The sequence below is a fragment of the Pelodiscus sinensis genome, chromosome 23 (genome assembly GCF_052426305.1).
Source record: "Pelodiscus sinensis isolate ZL-2025 chromosome 23, ASM5242630v1, whole genome shotgun sequence".
NCBI lineage: Eukaryota > Metazoa > Chordata > Testudines > Trionychidae > Pelodiscus > Pelodiscus sinensis.
This window is the reverse complement of record NC_143074.1, coordinates 17077029-17098133: the sequence shown is the minus strand read 5'-3', so window position 1 is coordinate 17098133 and position 21105 is coordinate 17077029. Positions and strand designations below refer to the sequence as shown.

Here is a 21105-nt window from a genome sequence, read left to right as displayed (position 1 = left end):
TTACACCATAGGGATAGAGGGTCTCTTTAAGACTGCCTGCTGAAGGCTAGGGCCACCAAAATTCCTCTTCTCATGTAGGAAGATGATCTGAGTGAGACTACTGGAGCCAGTGAACCTGTAGGGGAAGAGCTATTCTGTAGTGTGAGGGAGCAACTGTACCAGAGGGAGTGGGACTCCATCTCACCTGCCAGCATTCCAGTAAGTAGCACCCCCATTCCCCACCAGTGCTGTGGCCATTTGGGGGGGAGGGAAGAGGAGAGAGCACCCCCCATTCCAGGCAGCAGCTGGTAAGTCTGCTAGTAACTGAAAAGCTTAACTACAAAAAAAGTCAGTATTTATCCAGTAACTACCAAGTTATTGCCTGATCATAGCTCCAATACACTGCTGTGCTGTAGTACAGCAATTGTTCCCTGAGGCAGGTTAAAAAAAGTATTACCTTAAAATCAGTATAGACTACTCGTTTTAGCAGCATAGGTTGTATATTCGTTACAAAGAGCCTGAGCCCTGCTAGTTATGTAGATGCCCAAACAAAAGTAAGCACTGAAACCTTGGAAAACACACATCAAAACTAAACTTCTATGGACTAAGATTCTAAAGAGGTGTGGTAAGTAATCTAAAGTGACAATTTACTATGGGCAGCTTGGTGCTTGCCTATTGTGATTATTGCATCGCAATCTTAAAAAATAGCTAAATAGCCTACCTTTTAAGTCTCAGACCTGTCAGTCATGTGGCAGCAGAGCTTCTACAAAACACAAGCCACTTCTACATCAGGGATGTTAAATGGCATTTCATCAACTAGTCTTTTTTGGGGTGGGGGAGAGAAGAGGGGAACAACTGCAGAGCAGCAGCAAGGTTAGGCCCTGGGAGCTAACCCTACTGCAGCTCTGCCTTTTAAATGTATGAAGAGCTGCCACTCTATACATTGAAATGGAGGAAGCACAGTAAGGGGAACTGAACAACTAAAAGAGCAACTAGTCTTGCATCCCTAACCTATATCCCAGTAGGGATTGTACCACCGGTCCAGTTAAAGCTATTTCTAACAAATCCACAAGAACATGGCCAGGGGAGGCACGTACATAAAAACCAGAAGGAAAAAAGTCCCCTTAGGAAGTTGTGTACTGACAGGTGAAGTGCCACATTGCACAGGAGCTGCAGGTTCAGTTCCTACTTTTGCAGCTGGAGTCCTGAGGCGTAGCGCACAGCCACAAGCCCCCACTTCCTTTAAAAATCTGTACAGCTAAGACAGCATTTTGAATTGATTTTTCTGGTGAACGTCACTAGGTTTTACAGTAACTATTAAGACAGAAGTTACCCACCATTCTACACACTAGCAGCAAGAGGTGAAGGGGTTTTTATTTCAGTGAGTCTTGGCAGTAGGTCAAGGCTTCCTTTTCATAAGCTAGGTTTTACACTCCATGCCTAGGGCACTGATCACTCAAATGCTAAGACAAGAACCAAAGGTACTCAAGTGCTGTAAACAACAGCTTATGAAACCCATTCCAAAGCAGACACCATGCTGAAACACCTTTAGACTTTATTTTTTTAATATATACAGAAAGATGGAGACATCTAGTACACTTAGCCCAACTTGGTGGCCAGTTCTTTAGCCTTGGCCTTCTCGAGCTTGGCAATGCGAGCCACTGATTTTGGCCCCAAAACATTACCACCCCAGTGACGACGGATCTGGAGAAAGATTCAGAAAAAATGTTAGACAACCTTCCCAGAATAAATGTCAAGTTATTAGAATTAGCCAGTCCTGTATTCCACAGGGTGAAACGAGTAGTTCAGTTTCTACATTAATGTATGGCGGGCAGCCACCAGTCACTGACTCCAGGGCTGTGTCTAGACTGGGCGGTTTTTCCGGAAAATCAGCTGCTTTTCCAGAAAAAGCTTGCCAACTGTCTACACTGGCTGCTTGAATTTCTGCAAAAGCACTGACTTCCTACTGTGAGAAATCAGTGCTTCTTGCGGAAATACTATTCTGCTCCTGTTCAGGCAAGTCCTTTTTGCGCAAGAGGGCCAGTGTAGACAGCTCAGATTTGTTTTCCGCAAAAAAGCCCTGATCGCAAAAAAAGGGCGATCGGGGCTTTTTTGTGGAAAAACACATCTCGATTGGCATGGACGCTTTTCCACAAAAGCACTTTTTGGCGGAAAAGCATCCATGCCAATCTAGATGCTCTGTTCCAAAAATACTTTTAACAGAAAAGTTTTCTGTTAAAAGCATTTCTGGAAAATCTAGATTGGCATGATGCAGCCCAGGTGTTTAGTGTCCAAACATGTGCTGTAAAGACTGTCCATTTCCCCCCCAAATGATGGATGTTTAGTGAACAAACCCACAAGAATGAACCAGTTAGACCCTCGATTTCAGGGTTTGTGTTCACTGAATCTGTACATAATTTATACAAAGGAAGGAACACTTGACTAACAGTGGAACACATGGAGCCATAATTTTAACTCAGGGAAGTTCTGGAATAATTCCTGGAATAAGGCCTATGGAAAGTACCAAATGGTTCTGTACACATCTGAGCCTGACAGCCGCAGTGTTTATTTCTAGCTATTGGCATCCAAGTAGTGTTTTCAGCTTCTCACCAGTAACTAAGGAATTTGGAAGTGTATAGACACTCAGACATGGAGACAAGAGGGCCAGTAAGGACTGGGATTTTTACCTCATCATATCTGTCATTGTAGTTGGTCTTGACAGCCTCCACCAACTTGGCTAGGGTTCCTTTATCCTCACTGAAGAGATGCTAGTATTAATTTCTTTGGAACACCAACAAATAGCAACAGCAACATTTCTGTTGAACCTTTTGTCTCAGGGTTAAAAAGCTCTTAATGCCACATAATTTTTCAGATGAAGAAATTCTATACACACATCATTGTCAAAAGGTCCACCTTTACTGTTAACTACCATTTAACACTGCCTCTTCATGCTGCAGACTGAAACTATTCCCTCCCATCCCCCCAGTGTCAAATCAGGTTCCAGCCCAACCCCAGATGTCCACACTGTAGCAGATTTAAAAAAGTGAACAAAAGGAAATATTTCTTCATATAATGCAGTCAACCTGTGGAACTCCCTGCCAGAGGAACTTGAAGACCATGACTTGGTCTAGATAAATTCATCAATGGCTATTAACCAAGATGGATAGGAAAGATACCCCTAGCCTGTGTCACCCATTCCCAGCTTCAGGAAGTAGAGGGGGTCATTTGATTACCTTTCCTGTTTATTGCCTGTAGAGCAACTGGCATTAGCCAAGTATCCTGTCCTCTGACAGTGGCCAGACTGACCTTTGGTCTGACAATATGGTTAATTTTAAGACACCATAGTCCAAGCCTAAAATCAGGTGTCCTGAGCCAGTCAGCCATAACTCTTACTGCTGTGCAGATATATCCAGAGTGACACCTCCATAAATAGGGGGTTTATTAGGCCCTATTTACAGTTCAGTTTGCTTACTCTTCCAAAGAGCCACACCAGGCTTCTATTCCAGACTGCTCCCCCACCCCCCAGCAAGTCTAACTATGGGAATTAGCGGTCAGCTCTCAGCTTAAGACACCACATTTAGATTTTTAGAGGAACACTTACGGGTTAACCTGTGTGAAGGCAATACTGGTGCAGGTCTTTCTGTGGACCAGCCGTCCCAATCTGGCCTTGCCCTTGATGATACAATATGGAACTCCCATTTTGCGGCACAAGGCAGGCAGGAAGACCACCAACTGGAAACAGATTAAGGATATGCAGTGTCAGAGTCCCAAAAATAAAGGCCACCTTTTGGTTTTGTGGCATGCAAAGAATAAAGTGTTTGGCAATTGCTCAGGGTTAAAAAGCTCGTGTACTTTACTCTTCATGGCTGAGTTTCAGGTGAAGAAATTCACACATCATTGCAATGGCCAAACTCACTATGTAAATTTCACAACTTCGAAAGAATCTGAAATTTCTCTTGTGTGCATATTCTGTAGGAGTATGCTCTTTTCTATAAGTGTCAACGTAACTGCCTGAGCCAGATACCAAATCTGATTAGCAAATCAATGCCAGTTATGGAGTCACCCTTTCCTAGCTCAATGCAGCTAGAGAAATATTATTGAACTACTGATATTGCTCCAGAATTCCCTAAAATAGCAAAATCCAATCCAAAATTGAAGTATTAGAAAAGAAACCACGTACCTCAATGGGGTCTACATCATGGGCAATCACTACCAACTGAGCTTTCTTGTTCTCTACTAAGGTAGTGACAGTGTTGACGCCTGTAAAGCAAGATCGCTAGAGTAAGGTCCGTTATTGCCAAGTTTTTGAAAGAGCCAATACAAGGCCTTTGCGTATTACATGGCTTGAACATAGATCAATAGTTAAGGAATATTACTTTGATATTTCATGCAATCACCAGCTTCCATTATGATTTTAAAGTGAAGAACATTATATGGACAATCTGCTATAGCTCAGGGTTAAAAAGCTCGTATTGTTTGCTCTTCAGTTTGTATTTCAGGTGAAGAAATTCGCACATCATTGCCATAGCTTGTCCACTTGCTTCTGTCTTACATAGATCAGTGATTTGAAGTAGCCTGCTTTTCTGTAGCTGAATGCTTCAGTTGAGGCCTTGATTCTCTGGACACCACAGCAAGTTCAAACAAATGTAGAAAAAAATAGTTTACCGGCTCGGAGGACAGGTGGTCTTTTAGTAGGAACATCCCCCTTTCCTGCAGCTTTCTGTTCAGCACGAGCCAGCAGCCTCTGTTTCTTCTCTTGCTTGGTCTCAGGTCTGTATTTGTGAGCCAGTTTCAGAAGCTGAGTAGCTGAAAGAAACCCAGATTCTATTAGTTTTAAAGCCACAAATTCCCCCCTTATCTCTGCATGACACTTTTGTGCATCAGCGATCTTGGTGAACAGTCATCATTAATCCTCAAACAAATATTAACATCATTTGCACAATATCTTTTTATACTAGGCATCTCCAGTACTGATTTTCAGCTTTGTTTCTCTGCAAGTACCTTCTCATTTGCATGTCAAGTCAGGGGAGCCAGAAAGGTTTCACTCCTACCACCATAAATCTCTACTCAGTATCAACTAGGGATGTTAAATATCAGTTAATTGATTAGCCGATTAACATAATGAATTACTGAACTATAATTATTCAACTATTCTATAGTCCCCGGGGTTGGGGCCAGCAGCCAGTGCACTCCAGTCCCACTTCCAAGGAGCCCCCTGCCACTTTGCAGTGCTGCCTCTATCACAAGCAGTAGCACAGGGTGGTAGTGGCCCTGGTTGGGGTTGGGCAGGCTATCTAAGCTCCCAGAGCCGGGCTGCCTGCCCACCTGGCTCCGAATACACTTTAAATGCAGAGCTGCAGTGGGGGTAGGTTCTGGATCCTGCGCAAGCCAGGACTGAGCCAGGATGCTGGCCAGTCTGCTAAAAAGTATACTGGCAGAGCAATGTGTGTAGTCTAGAGCATTAGCCATAAGCTTAGTCGACTACACTAATACATCCCTAGTATCAACCAAGTCCCAGTTTTTGCAAGAACTATGGCTAAAGTCTTTGCTGCCCCTCTCCTTGTAACAGCATATTTTCTCTTACCCTGAGATAGAGAGTTACTCTACATTAAACTGAAAATTCTTCTACAGCTATTGTTTTTATAAACCATTTCCTTTTCAACTCCATTTTCCCCTTATTCTACCAATATATCTAACTGCTGTTCCCTCCAAACCCAACTCTATCCAGGAGAATGCCCATTTACAATGATGCACCTGGGCCCCATGCTCTCCAGGGGCGGTTGTATTTTTGGGAGACCATGGAGAGTGGAAATGATCTAAAATTTCCCAGATGGTGAAGCTTTAGTCTGACAGCTTTCAGATAAGCTCTTGACTAGAAATACAAATCCCATCCCCCCCCCCCCCAATCAGTATAAGAACTGACACCAAAGCCTTTCAATTAATAACTATCCTGTATATTTAATGTGTTAATCATTATGTTGTGCCAGTGCCCAATTGCAGGTAGAGCCAATCTAGCAGGCAGGCTAGAAAGTTTTTTGATCTAATTTTTACCTGTTTGGCGGTCCAAAGCCTGGGTGAACTGGTTAATTGCAGGGGGCACCTTCAAACGTTTATAGAGGATGGATCTCTGGCGCTGGAGTCTGATGTAGCGGGGCCATTTCACAAAACGTGTTAGATCGCGCTTGGGTTGGATATCCTGTCCTGAAACATAGGGCACAACTCAGATGGTCCAAAGCCATGCAAGCACCCTATGGAGCTCAAGTAAGAGTGCATCAGCGATCTTGGTGGATATGCATGTCAGCACGATCACTCAGATAGCAAATATTCTTTTACATCATCTGCACACAGTATGAAAAGCTGCTGTTCAACTAATTTAGCAGTCAATACGCTGGGGGAGTGAAGTCTGGTCTCTGTTAAAACTAGAGTTTGAAAGTGTTATTCTACCCTGACACCCCATCCCTTCTACTTCTAAATCCAGTATTTCTGTCCCTAGCTTATCCGAAGTGGCATTTTAGCAGGTGGTGTCTGTGCAGCTAGTATGTCTGAACAGAGTTGTGAAGCATGCCATCAACTTCAAATATTACAAAAGTGTTGGTTACACCTGGGACAAACTTAGTTACATGCCAAGACAAATAACATTACCTATTCAGAGCATTAAGTCTTGAACAGCAGCTGAAACATCCCAAAGCAACCCAAATACCCATTTACTCACCAATGCCAAAGTTCTTGGGCCTCTTCTCAAAGAGAGGATTTACAACCTTCTTGGCCTCCTGCTTCTTGACGACAGCAGGGGCAGGCGCTACCTTCTTGCCCTTGGCCTTTTTTCCTTTTGGCTGTAAAGGAACAGAGATGCTAAGTGACCTCCATTGCTTGGATGATTGTGAAATTGAGAGCCTATTAGCATGCAAGGCTTGACCCTACCCTTGCAGTAGTCCTAAGGCCTCAACCCCATCATCGTGATTTTTAAAACAAAGCCTCTGGTAAATGATTGATCTACACAGCAACCCATTTGTATGATCTTTTACTCTAATGCCAAAAAACCTCTTAGTGCAGGTGGTGTCACCCATTTGGGGTTGTAGCCACTATGCAATGGGAGCAAAAGCCCCCCCCCCAAAAAAATAAACTGGCATCTCACCCTCTCCTGCAATACTTGAGCTAGACGTGAATGTTCTTCCTACAGAGCAACTATTTCACAGGAAGAGCCAGGGGGCTGGTTTGGATCCAGGTCCAGCTTCACCTCCCCTCCCCCAAAGAGCAGGAGCTTTGAAGCTTCTTCATACTAGATGGCGGGTGGGTCCCTGGCTGGGGGCAGCTTTAACCTCAGCCCGATAGGGAGAGGATGGAGCGGGGGTCGGGGAGGAAGGGATCACGTAACAGCCTCTGCAAGCCACCGCGCCATGGGCCTGCGCAGGGACAGGTCCAGGCTCGGCCACCCCCGCTCACCCGTGTCCCGCAGCCGGGAAATGAGCCACCCCAGCGACGCAGGAGGGCGAGGCCCAGGCCAGCTCCGGCTGCCGCACACCCCAAAAGACACCCCCGGCCGGGCCCCTCGGGTTCCCGTGCGTCCACCCCACCCGGTAACGCCCGGCTACGGCCCCGATTATGGGGTGGATGGCGGCGGATTCAACCCTCTCCCCCCCAGCCCACCAGGCACTCACCATCTTGGATTGAGGCGGAAAAAGAAAGAGCGAGGCATACTGGGTAATATATGTATGGCGTTAGAAATCCCGCGTGAAATCCCGCGAGAATGAGAGATGGGGAGGAAGCGCACTGGAGCGGATTTAAAGGGGCCGTGGTCTATTTTCTCTTAAAGGCGCAGTTGCCCATTTTCAAGTGAAGCTGAACCAAGGGACGCAGCTTGTGGCACGCAGCGGCGGGACTCGTGAGACGTTCTTGCGAGGACCCCGTGGTTGGACGTCAGTAAGGAGCAGCGCTCCAACTGGGGGCATTCCAGGGAAGCCCCATTTCCCTTAGGGAATCAACTAGCTTTCCCTGAAAGGTGCATTGGGTACCGCTTAAAGTGGTCGAGAGGTCCCTTCAGATCTATGGGACGAATGGTCACCCGGCCAGTTGTCTCTTGCAAGTGAGTGGGGGAAGTATCTGCCACAGGGCGAGCCAGGCACGGATGCAAAGCTTAGAGTTTTGCACCTGGCTTCCCCTCCCCTGCTCAGCTCGAGTTCAACATGCAGTCACTTTGCAATGGGCCCCGCTGTCAAACTGGGCCAATTTAGGGGAGTGCATTGGTGGTGGGCGCCTTGTGCTATTTAAAAAAAAAAAACAAAAAACAAAAAACCCACCCCCCACACACACCACACTTTATTTTTTAATCTTCGGGGGTAGCCCTGCTAGGCTGTCCCTGGAAAAAAGTCTAGCAGCACCTTAAAGATGGTAACAAATGATGTAGCTGGTGGTATGAGCTTTCCTGGGCACAACTGCAGCCAGCTGAAGCAGTGGGTTGTGTCCGCGAAAACTCAGGATACCAGCTACATGTTTGGTTCTTCTATAAAGTGCTACCAAACCATCTGTTGTTTTTTCTGCAACAGACTAACTCAGCTACCCTCCCCCTAGAGTTTTTCCAGTGACAAAGGTTTGGAGACATCCTGCAGTTTCCATTCCACGTGCAGGACCTGCCCTTCAAACACGGGATTGGAGGGGGGGGGGAGAGTCCTGGAACCTTTTGTAGAGTGGGGGGGCGCTGGAGTCATGGAACCAAAGTGCAACGCCTGGGGAGGCTGGAACCCACTTCCAGCCAGGGCAGGCACCCCTAGTGCCAGCTCCCGGGGCGAGCGGTGCCTCTTCCAAGAGCAACGCAGCCAGTCTGCGGCCGGGCCAAGAGGCACAGCCCGGAGCCTCCCTGCAACTTTAAAAACGCCTCTGCTCCCTCCCCGGCGCTGGAAAGGCGGCTCTAATTGGGGCCAGGATTGGCGTCCTCAGCAGCCAACCACCCGCGAGGGGCGGGCCGGGCGAGTCGAGGGGTGATGGGGAGCCGCGGGGGCTGGCTGCGCTGAGAGCAGCGGGGCTCCGTGCGGGTGATACTGGGAAGCAGCGCCTGCGGGCTGGTGATGCCCTGTGTCTCCAGGTGAGTAAAGCAGCATGGGGGGGAGGTTGCAGAGCAGTAGCCTGAAGTGCTGCGAGGGAAGGGGGGGGGGGTTGTCTGTAGAAAGTTGTCCCCCCCCCCTCTTGCTCTGCTAAGGGCTGTAAAATTAATGCACAGTCTAACACGACAGCCCTGCAGGTAAGCACTCACCCCAGCAATCGGGGAAAACAATAGCTCCTAGAGATACTTGCGCCAAGTCCTTTCCTCCATTCCCAGGGAGCTGGCGTGCCAAGGAAGTTGCCTGGAAATAGCTAGTCGTAGGCCTCCCATAACTTCTCCTTACAGCCCCTGACAGGAACTACTTGGCCCGTGCGGATTCGTTTAAGCGGTTGTGGATATTTCAGACTGAGTGGCCCAGTCCTGTTGTTGTTGGTTATTCAATTGCAACCCTTCCTGGCTCAAGTATGGGAGAGCAGACTAGCTTTGGTGGGTTCTCTCTAGCAGGATTAGGAGTGTCCTAGAAAGCATGTAGATGTGCCGTTTAAAGTTGTGATTGCTATTATTAGGATTTAATATTTTGTGGGCTGGGGCTTGTAATTCACTTTCTTTCTTCCCACCTTTTAGTTACAATATAATTTAGCACAATGTCACAGCAGCGAGTCCTGCCTCAGAGTAAAGAAACCCTCCTTCAGTCCTACAACAAGAGACTGAAAGATGACATCAAGTCAATCATGGATAACTTCACAGAGATCATCAAGACTGCTAAGGTGGGTGACCATTTGAGAGAAGGCAAATACCCATTTGGTAGTAGTCACTAAGGCATGGGTATAGGAGTCCATTCCAGAGTAGATGAATGGCTGGAGCCCCTTTAATTCTAGAGAAAGGGGCAAGTACTTGTACATAACTGATGATGCTCATGTAAAGCTTGCTTAAAAAAAATCCAATAAATAGAACATTCCCTTAAAGTATAATATAGTCCACAGTTAGATTTAGGCAAGCTATTTGAGAGGTCAGTTTCCTGCATCACTTAAAGGAACAGAATTCCACTACTACCATCACATTCAACAACTATACTTCAAAACACTTACCCCAGACGTATACATCCTGGAGATGATTCCTAATAGCCTTCAGCCTGTAGCTCCTGTCACAGCTGTAGGATTCCTAATTCCTTGCCCCTACCCACTCACTGCATTTATGTTTCTTCCTTGTATTTATTAACCATTCTTTTTAGCATGTAATATATAGCACAGTCCTCAGGACTGTGACCCACCTAGCCCAGTCCTCGCCTTCTTAAATCAGTTTCCTTATGTAAAACACATGTGGGTGAGGCAAAGGCCAATTAGCCAGTTTGGAAAGGGTAACACATGGCAGATGGAGCATTAATGAGTGCACTGAACAAAAGAATAGACCTGTTCATCATGCTAATCTGCTGTAGATAATCTGATCTGACTCCTTGTTTTGTAATGAACCATTAGAAACTAGCTCTCTGGCTGAAATCTAGAGCAGACATGACTTGAGTGCTGAGAAAAGTGATGCTTGTCTATAATTTTTGGAGTATTTTAGACTCTGTTTAGAGAAAAGATACCATAATAATTTAAGATTGTAATTTAATCTTCCTGTCAATTGGAACCCAGATCCTAATTATGCATTTGCAGGATTAGATCCTGATGTAAAATGGGTTGACATAAACATAGATCCCATAAAATTTGCTCAGAATGATCTTTACACCTTAAAGTAGGAGTTCCCAATCTTTTTCGGTCCCCATAAACCCTTGGCTTTTAGTAAACCTTCCTGTACCCCCTATTCAATATGGAAGGAAATAAATTTTAGACTCTAGAATCTACAACTTTTTTCACTAACACTACTACTTTTGGAATATTTCAATTAGGATAATCTAGTTATTTACCAAATATTCCCCGTACCTCTTTGACAAGCTTCTCGTACCCCCTGGCGTACCCCAGGTTGGGATCCCTGCCTTAAAGGCTAGCAGTACCAATCTAGCACACAGGGAAAGGCTGTATTTGAAAACTGAACAGTGAGATCTACGTGGCTCATAAAGATTCAACAGGTGAAGCTTTCACTTCCTGGAGTCAGATTCTTCATTTATGTATGTCAAGCTTAGCCTTAGTCTTTAATGAGGCTTTAATTGCTTTATACTGAGTGGGGCCAAGTTTGGCCTCCTGAGTTTTCAGCAGTTCATTTTAGCAGGTGAACAACTGCAACTTATGCCACTCGCCTTCCCTAAAACAGCCCAATCAAGCAAGTGGGAAGTGCTGGAAAGTCAGTGGTGGGAAGAATCAAAGATAATCCAGGGAAAACAGAGAGGCAAACATTGTTCCACACAGCAATTCATTCACGTGGGAAGAGATGGGAGATCAAAGAATGGTGCACTCTTAACCCTGGTCCTATCAAAACATCTGCTAGATGGAATCAAGGACACAGGCTCCTTTTATATGTGGTTTGAACTACTGTAAAGCAATACCCTCTTCTGGGCTGCAGGAATATTGGCTGGAGATGCATGGCTTTTTTCTTTAATTTTTAGATTGAAGATGAAACCCAAGTCTCTCGAGCGACCCAGAGTGAGCAGGACAACTATGAGATGCACGTCAGAGCTGCCAACATTGTAAGTACAGCTTGTGTGCCAAGCAGGTGTACCACAGAGCGGATCTTGTGCGCTCTGGTCTGTTATTAGCATCCACCAGGGGCACTCAGAATGCTGATGTGAACAGCTGCGAGAAGTGTAATCCACACTGAGTGGCTTTCCCCAGTGTAAAGGAAGGGAGTGATTTTTCTGTTTGCTCTGGATTTCTGTTTGGGTCCCAACTTTGGCTTTTGGAGCTGCCTGGTTTTAAGTGTGAGACCCCTGCTGCAATCCTCCGCCTGGCTTAATGTTAAGACATTCTTTTGCCTGGGGAGGGTGACAAAACATGGGGTTTATGCTATTGATGGCCACGCTGGGGCAAAAGAACATAATTGCTCATGCATATGAGCTGCATCCCTGTGGTGTGCATGGGCAACTGTACCAGGCTTATGCATTCTTCCTCTGGCACGACAGGCTTTTGGCTAGCGTTTTAGCCAAGTGGCTCTCATGTCGCACAGTCTGGTATTGGGAGGGCTTGAGGGAGCCGGCCAGCAGATCATGTTGCCAGGCTGTAGTAAAGGACCCCAATCTGTGTCCTATATGCTTAATCTTTTATCTACCTGCAAGGTCCGAGCTGGCGAGTCCCTGATGAAGCTTGTATCCGACCTAAAGCAGTTCTTGATCCTCAATGACTTCCCCTCGGTGAACGAAGCCATTAACCAGCGCAACCAGCAGCTGCGGAGCGTGCAGGACGAGTGTGACAAAAAGCTGATCTCGCTGAGGGATGAGATTTCCATTGACCTGTATGAGCTAGAAGAAGAATATTACTCTTCCAGGTACAAATAGGGCCACGGACTCCCCTGTACTAACAAGCCTCCTCCTGTCTCCAGTAGGGATGTTTAAATACGTTTATTTAGGTAAACATGTAACCGCTGAAATTTTCAGTGGTTACATGTTTCAACGGGGGGCTGCGCTGGAGCCTGTGAGCCAGCTTTTAAGCCAGCTCCCTGTGCATACCAGCTCCCATGGAGCTGCCTGACTCTCCTCGTGCTGTTCCCTCTGATACAGAGGCAGCAGTGCAGGTGGGAGGAAGTGGGAGGGGCAGACTCGCTGGGAGCCAGCTTAAAAGGGCTGCATGTAACCGGGAAGATTAACCAATGAGCCCAGGCTCATCGGTTACACTATCACATCCCTGGTCTCCAGTCCTTTTTGAAAAACAGGGTAGGAGAGCAGATAGGCCTCAAGACACAAATCTCTAAGTGGACATTTCCCCCTTAAGATTCACACCTGTGTTAATTAGATCAAACTTGTCTTCTACAACTTAAAACAAGCCTGCTACGTCTAGACTGGCATGATTTTCCGGAAATGCTTTTAACGGAAAAGATTTCCGTTAAAAGCATTTTCGGAAAAGAGCGTCTAGATTGGCATGGACTCTTTTCTGCAAAAGCACTTTTTGTGGAAAAGCGTCCGTGCCAATCTAGACGCGCTTTTGCACAAAAAAGCCCCGATCGCCATTTTAGCCATCGGGGCTTTTTTGTGCAAAACAGTACTGTGCTGTCTACACTGGCCCTCTTGCGCAAATGATTTGCGTAAGAGGGCTTTTGCCCGAACGGGAGCAATGTAGTATTTCCGCCAGAACACTGACAATCTTACATGAGATCGTCAGCGTTCTTGCGGCAATTCAAGCGGCCAATGTAGACAGCTGGCAAGTTTTTCTGCAACAGCAGCTGATTTTGCGGAAAAACTGGCCAGTCTAGACACAGCTGCCACGAAGATGCTAAGCAGTCAGACTAGGATGAGCAGAGCCCCTCACAAGTATCCTAACTACATGATGTACCTATTTTCCCTAGACCTCACCACCATTAACTGTCTGGAGTCTATTTTAAATGAGCTCCAGGGACATCATCAAGTAGCTTAGAATCAACTTTTTTCTGTCTCTAGCAGGGTGAGATGGTTGGTGAGTGTTTTTTTGCAAAACCTACCACTAATCTATCTTTTGTGAAATCTGCTTAAAGACTTTCAACCAAAGGTAGAGTCTGGTGGATGCAAAACTCTGTGGGGTTTTCCCCCCTCTCCCTTCCCTCCTGATATAGCGGTAACCTCCAATGTGGCAAGTTAATGTGATCCAGTAAGTGAAAGTGACTGGAAACAGATCTGAAAGGAACTAGTTTGACTGCATGCTACGCCCGGGAAGTGCAAAAAGTTAATAGTATAAATGATGAAAAACAAAGTAGGTCTTTAACTTCTTTCACTTTTAATCCGCTTTGGTAAGCTGATTTTTTTTATTAGTCCCTAAAAGGTTTTGTGGTAACTACAGATGTTCAAATCAACTGGAACTTTGAAAATCTGGCCATAATTTACTGGTAACACAGGTTTTTTTAGAAATAAATGTTAGCCCAACAGTGTCCTATTAAACCTGATACTTCAAGAAAAGTCACCTTGCATAGCTGGGAAAAAGAGAGGAACCATTATGAAAAGGACAGTGAAAGTCCCAGTATGTATGTCGGGAATGAGTGGAAAGGGAATTGAGTAAGGTTCTAGACTATTGACTGATCTAAGCAAAAATTCAGGTTTTAACTCGATCAGAACTTTATTACTTCGTGACTTGGTCATCCACTGCAGTGCTGGCTTGTTGTCTAACGGGTGTGTAAGGTTATGGTGACCCAAACGTGAGCCTGCAGTGTATGTATGTGACATTGTAACCAGACACTCTGGCATGTACATTTGTCATCCTAACATCTTTGGACTAACAGGTTCTGACCATGCTGGTGGGGTCGCTATGACACTGCACTAAGCAACCCTTCCTAGCAGAATGACTATCTAAGCAGGAGCAGGTTTTTAGTTTTGTTTGTTTATGGTCTTCCCCACTCCCCTCCCCTTTGCACCAAATCAATCCACTTTTATTTTGTTTCTAATATGAAGTGCTCATTTGGTGAGAAATCTTGCATAGACTATAGAGCTATGCTTTCTTTAATAATGCTCCATGGCCTGTAGCTACACCTAATGTGTTATCCACTGGCCCTTGAGCACTTATTCCCTTTTCCTTCCTTTTACAGAAACCTTTATTTCCACGCCAAAGAAATGTCTGTGCGTGTTTAAATAGAAACAAGAAGTGGCTTGTCCAAAGTACTTTTATACCTAGAGTTATAAGGATTTTTTTTAACCAGTTTTACTGTTTGATATGGAGACAGGGGTTTTCCATTTTGTACTCAATGACACATGGCTGTCGGACATTGATTGTGTTTCAGTGGCTGTAAATGCAAGACTCAGAGTGCACCTGGAGAGGGTGAGATGACTGATTCTAGAGAACTCAGCTGAGGGTCAGCAGCTGTCAACACCTTGTTGACTAGGCATGTCATTTTGTTCTATCACGGCCTAATCCTGCTCTCCCTTACCACGTTGGCAGCTTTGCAGCTGACGTCAGTAGGAACAGGACAGTAGGTTTCTCCCAACCACCATCCAAATGGCTCTCCCAATCTCTGGTTTCCCTTTGTGGTTTTTCACCATCCCCAGTAGCTAGGACATTTAGGGTATGTCTACACAGCAACATTATTTTGAAATAATTTAGTCCGCATCTACACAGCAGGCAGTTATTTTGAAATACAGGAGGCCCCTGACTTGCGATGCGATCGGTTCCGGAGGAAGCATCGCAAGTCGGGGGCGTTGTAACTCAAACCCGCATTTATAGTGTGCACTGTTGTAAATGCGGGCCAAGGACATAAGTCGGGGGTTTCCGGCCCTTTCCGCACTTACAAAAATGGTTGTTAGTGCGATGGGTCGGAAGTCGGGCGGTCGCATCTTGGGGGCCTCCTGCACTATCAAGCTGGAGGACTTCTTACTCCGTTTCCTGTAACCCTTGTTGTGCAAGGAGTACGGGAAGTCAGAGGAAATAAGTGCCGTGTAGACACTCCCGATTTCAAAATAAGCTACACAATTGAGGTAGCTCAATTTGTGTAGCCTATTTCAAGTTATTCCCTGCTGTGTAGATGCACCCTTAGAATTTTCCTCCTAAAACGTTGCTTCCTGGCATCCCTTTGGGTGAGGCTGCACACCCCATCTGGTAGCCTGCAGGTGTTCCCTGTGCATTGCTTGTCCAGGCAGAACTCCTGTTAACTTCACTGCTTGTCTGTGAGAGAACACTAGGATTAGGCTCTGTGCTTTGGAGTAGGGATCACCACAAAGGGCATATTTTCACAAGGGATGTGAAAGAATAACCATTTAAATGGTTACTCGCCGGCTCTCGCCCCGCTCCTGGGGAGCCAGCTGCCACCCCACACTGCTAGCTCTGCCAGAGCCAGCAGAGTGGGGGCAGCAGACAGCTCCCTGGGAACAGGACTTTGGACGGGAGCCAGTGCTTGTTGGGAGCTGGCTTAAAAGCTAGCTTCTGGGGTGCCGGCTGCTGCCCCACACTGCTGCCTCTGATTCAGAAGCAGCAGCACGTGGCGACAGCTGGTGCATGCCAGGAACTGGCTGCTGCACTGCACTGTGTGTATGTGTAACCGCTGAAGTTACACAGTTACCCAATTAACATTGCTAGTTCTCACTCCTGTCACAGTTACAGTTTGCAGGATGCTCTTGCCCCTATATACTAATTACCAGTCTGTGTGGGTTTTTGCTAGTAAGCATTGATTTTGTAAGAAAATTTGGGAGCCAAGATTCTTTCAAAGCAACCCATGTGCTTTTTGTGATCTAGGCAGGTGCCGCCTCACATCAATTTATATGAGAGCAGGATCAGGCTACCCTAGAACGAAAGGATGTGCCTAGTCCTAAGCAGTGTAAGGAGTTGAGAGTGACTGACCCCCAGCTGAGCTCCCAGTCCCAGTAGTGTGCCCGAGGGGAGCATTTCATCCTGAGCATCAGGCTCCCAACATCTCCTTTGGGGTCACATCCAGCAAAGCCTCCGGGTCCTTTTTCCTGTGAGGGACCATAGTAACTGTAAACAGCAGGGTACTGGCTGGAGAGCTGTCGTGTAAATGTTGAGGGCTATATAATTGGGGAGAGCAGAGAAGAGGAGTTGCCCACTTCCTTTCCAGAGCTGCATTTCAGCCAGATGCTAGGCTGAAGAATTCCTAGTTGTCCTCCAGGTGAGGTGTGCGGGACACCATGACCTAGTTCTCTGGGATCCAGTTGTGAGTGGCTGAGACCCCGTGGTAAGGGAAAGGGAATAGTTGGTGGATTCAAAACTTGTGAGTCCCAGTCCTGTAGTCTTGCATGCATCACTCATTCGCAGCCTCGTTTGGCACTGCAGGATGAGGTGCGAAGTCTTCATATGCCAGCAAAGAGACCTCAGGTGGTGATTCTACAAAAGCTCCAGATGCCAGGTGCCCTCTCTCTTGCAAACCCTGTGGGGTGACAACTGGAAAAGAGGTGACTTGGCATTGGGTGAGCTCAGTATTATGGCCAAAACCCAAGTGCTTTAAATCCCTACAGAAGGTGCTTATTCCCCAAAGAAGTTGCCCGTACACTCCAGCTTGCCTTATGCATTCCTGGTCTCCCCACTCCCATCCCTCCGAGAGCATGGCTTGGCGACTGGAGGGAGAGTTTAAAGTTCCACCTGTTAGAAGCATCTCCTCAGTTCAAAGTATTTAGTCTCTTTTTCTATATATTTTTACCCTTTAAAATATATCCCATAAATCTCTATTTGAGTCTATTGATTGTAAATAAAACAGAAACAAGAAAACCACTGGTCCCCTTGGGTTTGTTTTTATTTTGAACACAAGCTATTTCCTATTCCAGCACTCGCTTCAGTCTCTGGGTGTCTCTTGCATGGGCAGCTCCTTCCTCTCTTCCAGCTTTTTTTCCCTCTGTTTTTAGTTTCGGTATAAAACCCTGCCACTGTGCATCTACCTCAGACTTCAGAGCAGGACCCAGGGCAAGAGTTAGCCACTAGCTTAGGGACACAGGATTTGCCATAACTAGATGCACCGGTAGAGTGAACAACCTTGTCCCCTGCTGTGATCAAACCCCTCCATAACCTGTTTTTTGTTTTGTTTTTTCAGAAGAGCTGAGCACACACAATTGCTGTTGAAGTTAATGGGATCTACAGGTGCTCAGCATCTCTGAAAATCTGGCCAAAGACAGAGCAGGGGAAGGCATACATCTCCCATACATTTTTGCCAGTTTTGTAAGGCTGGAGATGGGTGAGGGGAAGGATTTTTTTTCCTCCCTTGGTTCTACAATAATTAGTTTAAGGGCTGCAGCATGACAATCAGTTGTCTTTTTTGTTGTTGACACAACTTTTGTGGCTGTTCTTCATAACTTTGGATTAGTGGAGAAGATGATAGAGACTTTTTTTTTTGGCTTTAGCAAAAAGAATGGAATTATGACCAATTCAGACCATTCAGTGACACAACCTGGTAATGCTCCTTGAAAGAACTTCAAGTACTTTGGGGGGCCTTTTGATTTGGGTTTTTTTGCCCCCTGGTAAACCAAGAATCACCTTGGGCTGTAAATGTTTACGGACAAGCTTTTGAAAGTGGCTGCTGGCTTTTAGCTCGGAGCCCTGAGTTGGAGATGTGCAGAAGACTCGCAGCTCCTGTCAGTAGCGAGCACTCAGCTTTTCTGAAATTCGGGGTCCTGTGCCTTAAATTGGGCACCCAAAATCACAAGTAAAATTGGGCCAAAAGGTCTGATTTTTCCTCTCAATTGGTTCCTGATCCAGCTCCCAATGAAATTGCCCTGATGAAATCCTGCCACTACTTGCCATTGATGTTAATGGGGCAGGATTTTGCCCCCGCTGTCTTTCCTTTGACTTGAATGCAAATTAGTGGGGCCCCCATATCAGTTTCAGACTGGAGTCACACCACTTGCTTCAACGAAAGGACCTCTGATCCTCCCAAGGCTAGTGAACCCTGTTAGGGCACGTCAGTGTCTTGAGACTCACGATAAAGTTATAGCCCACAGTCATTATGTCCATGGACGCTTTTGCCATTTTCTTAACGCTTTGCTTCTGTCTTGCTTTCTCCCCTCCTTCCTCCCCTCCCCCTCTGATCGCACCCGCTCTCTCTCCTTACTGGGGTGGCTTGTTCTGGAAAGCTACAGTCTGTGTGACACCAATGATCTTCCTCTGTGCGAAGCCTACTGGAGAGAAGACCCTGCTGTGCTTTCCCCCGAAGATCTCTCCATGCCTCTGTCTGCTGCCCTGGCAGAGCAGATCACTGCTGCCCCTCAGGGCTCCACCCCATCGCACCCTCACGTGAACGGGCACGGGGCAGGCCCCGCGGAGCATTCCTGAAGAAGACGCTGTGCCAGCTGAACAGGTTCAGAGCAGTGGCGCTGAGCTGCTGGAGTCTTCCCTGCTGCTGGAGTAAGCCAGCCTGTCCTTGTGTTTGCAGGTCACCTGCTGCTTGTTCACTGGGTATCAGCAGTGACCTCACCTCTTGAGCCACACCTGTGAAAGTGTTTCCTTAGGGCTGTAGTAGAAAGTAATGGGCCAATAGGAAATTGACTGCTGTAGCCACTAGGAGCTAGAATGTGTCTTATTTTAGTGCATGATGGCGACAAGTAGGAGCCTGGAGTTGTCCATATGAATCCTGGGTGGGGAGCTTGTTACGGTGCTGTGTGTGAATCTAGTGTATTACGGTTCTGAATAGGAAATTTGGGCCAAGGTTTTGGGTGGTTTGTAGGTTTTTTAGTATTTATTTCTTCCAAAGACTCAAGATAATTAACATTTAGGTGCTTCCTATATCAGTATTCCCAGGCTCGTCCTCTTCTGGGGTGCTGCTAGAATGACCGTGACTGTAGTTTGAAAGAATAATCATCTCATTGTTTGTAGACAGCACTCGTCACCTTCCAGGTGCTTTGCAAACTTGGATCGTTGTGCTCAGAAACTACTGAGATGGGAGAGCCAAAACGACATGGACTCCCTGCTGCACGTATGCCACAGACATAAAAGCTATTCTTTTTGAAGTGCCAGGGAAACTGAGGCAGCAGTGCAGTGACTTGCCCAAGGCTACAGATGGAGGCAGTGTCAAAGCCAGGATTAGAATTAAGGAATACTGGCTTCCAATGTGTTGCTCAGACTACTTTTTTTCAAATGATCGATGAAGCTGCTATGAAGTTAGTTTTAAAGGCACTGATGAGTGCTGTTTTAATCAAAAGCAGTGTGGCAAGTTGTGGTTGGATGTGTGCTCGTGGGTAAGAAGCTCTTTGCCTCCTCTTAACTAGGAAACCATCCTGTGCAGTTTCCAAGAGCCATTTCTGGTGCCTCAGCCATAGTTAGCCAGCTGCACCTGGGTACTCAACTTGCACTGTCCTTAGTAGAGCTCTGTGTAGCTATTACCTCACCCACCTTCTTCATATCCTGGGACCAGCATGGCTACAGCACCAGTGCAAACAGCTTCCTCCTTTTAGTCATTTAGGCTAACTCTCATTGTATAATTTGAAAGAAAGTATTTGAAAGGGGATGTCACCATTGCAGATCAATGTCTAACTATTGCAGAACTAGTGGTGAACCAAGAATGCCAAGAAATCCCTTGTCAGTATTCTACTGTAGCTTCGCGTTTCTCTGGGAGGTTGTTTTCTCCTCCATTTATTTGAATAAAGCTAACTTTGTTTTGTATAATTTTTAAAGTGTGTTTGCACTGCCAGGGAGAGGTGACTTGATAATTTTAAGTGTGCATGTGTAGTGGACAGAGCATTTCCCAAAATGTTCACAGCAAAACCCAACTCCAGCTCCTATTTCAGCTGCCACTGATTTGGGGGTGGGGCTGGGGCTATGCAGAAGAGTTACTGAAATGTGTAAAGTGAAATCCATGGGGCTCATGCAGTGAGGTGCCCCACAGCTTTCTGAAACTTTGCTATGCTTTCTCCCCTACATCACAGCCCAGATGAGATTTCCGACTGAGTTAGGTAACCTAAAACCCACTGAAAAAGCACCCATAAATCCTAACACGCATGGGCCCTACCAAAAAGCCTGACCTAAAAGATCACTGCCCCAAACAATACCTGGGGAGACAGATTCCCTGCACCAACCTCAGATACTACCAGTTCTGTTCATTCCCTTTGGGGCACCTGGTATTAGCCTCTGTCAAAAGACCGGAAAGCTTTGGTCTGACTCAGTATGGCCGTTATGTTCTTATGCTCTGAATATGAGTTCTGCTTTAGTGCCATGAATCCAATGAAAATGTCAAATAAGGCGACCATGACCTTTGCTGAGTGGGAGAGTAACTTGTGTTTTAACAAGATTTTTATTTTACTTTTTAAAACCAGTAAAGCACGATTGCAGGTGCTACCCTAATATGTCCTTATCGGAAAATCCTTTTCTCTTTCCCTTCCTCACAAGGACAAATACTGGTCTGGATGCAGTTCTGCAATCTTTGCTTAACCCTAATGTTTCACTGTCATTAACCAGTGTTCACCACAAATATGATTACAGGAGGAGTGAGATTTATAGCTTGGGGAGGCAAACCCATATAGAAATACTCTTGTGTATATATAATGCTTAATCAACAGAGCCCATTGTAGTGTTTGTGGTACTTCAGTAATAAAAAATAAACATGTCATGTTA

General features: G+C 46.1%; 2 protein-coding genes and 5 non-coding genes across 9 annotated transcripts; 1 reads left to right on the top strand and 6 right to left on the bottom strand.

Moving 5' to 3' along the window:
* Positions 1-1517: 1517 nt before the first annotated feature.
* RPL7A (ribosomal protein L7a) lies at positions 1518-10134 on the bottom strand. 2 transcript variants are annotated; one of them, XM_075905950.2, is made up of 8 exons: positions 10105-10134; positions 6692-6812; positions 6031-6180; positions 4645-4785; positions 4160-4239; positions 3581-3711; positions 2667-2736; positions 1518-1683 (listed from the first exon to the last, which is right to left on the bottom strand). In XM_075905950.2, the coding sequence occupies exons 1-8, from the start codon at positions 10117-10119 to the stop codon at positions 1579-1581; spliced, it is 813 nt and encodes a 270-aa protein (XP_075762065.1). In that variant the 5' UTR covers positions 10120-10134; the 3' UTR covers positions 1518-1578. The 2 variants fall into 2 exon arrangements, with proteins under 2 accessions (XP_075762065.1, XP_006123788.1); XM_006123726.5 differs by lacking the exon at positions 10105-10134 and adding an exon at positions 7638-7742.
* Positions 2808-2882, bottom strand: LOC112545929 (small nucleolar RNA SNORD36). The gene has a single exon (XR_003089518.2). It is a non-coding gene; the product is annotated as a small nucleolar RNA SNORD36 (small nucleolar RNA).
* On the bottom strand, positions 3804-3882 carry LOC112545927 (small nucleolar RNA SNORD36). The gene has a single exon (XR_003089516.1). It is a non-coding gene; the product is annotated as a small nucleolar RNA SNORD36 (small nucleolar RNA).
* On the bottom strand, positions 4427-4504 carry LOC112545928 (small nucleolar RNA SNORD36). The gene has a single exon (XR_003089517.2). It is a non-coding gene; the product is annotated as a small nucleolar RNA SNORD36 (small nucleolar RNA).
* Positions 4856-4918, bottom strand: LOC112545931 (small nucleolar RNA SNORD24). The gene has a single exon (XR_003089520.2). It is a non-coding gene; the product is annotated as a small nucleolar RNA SNORD24 (small nucleolar RNA).
* Positions 6248-6322, bottom strand: LOC112545930 (small nucleolar RNA SNORD24). Its single transcript, XR_003089519.1, has one exon. It is a non-coding gene; the product is annotated as a small nucleolar RNA SNORD24 (small nucleolar RNA).
* On the top strand, positions 8902-20377 carry MED22 (mediator complex subunit 22). Of its 2 annotated transcripts, none has more exons than XM_006123723.4 (5): positions 8902-9058; positions 9641-9783; positions 11559-11639; positions 12225-12433; positions 18639-20377. In XM_006123723.4, exons 2-5 carry the CDS (start codon positions 9661-9663, stop codon positions 18829-18831), a joined length of 606 nt encoding a protein of 201 aa, XP_006123785.2. In that variant the 5' UTR covers positions 8902-9058; positions 9641-9660; the 3' UTR covers positions 18832-20377. The 2 variants fall into 2 exon arrangements, with proteins under 2 accessions (XP_006123785.2, XP_006123784.2); XM_006123722.4 differs by having other exon boundaries at positions 18633-20377.
* The last annotated feature ends 728 nt before the right edge of the window (positions 20378-21105 follow it).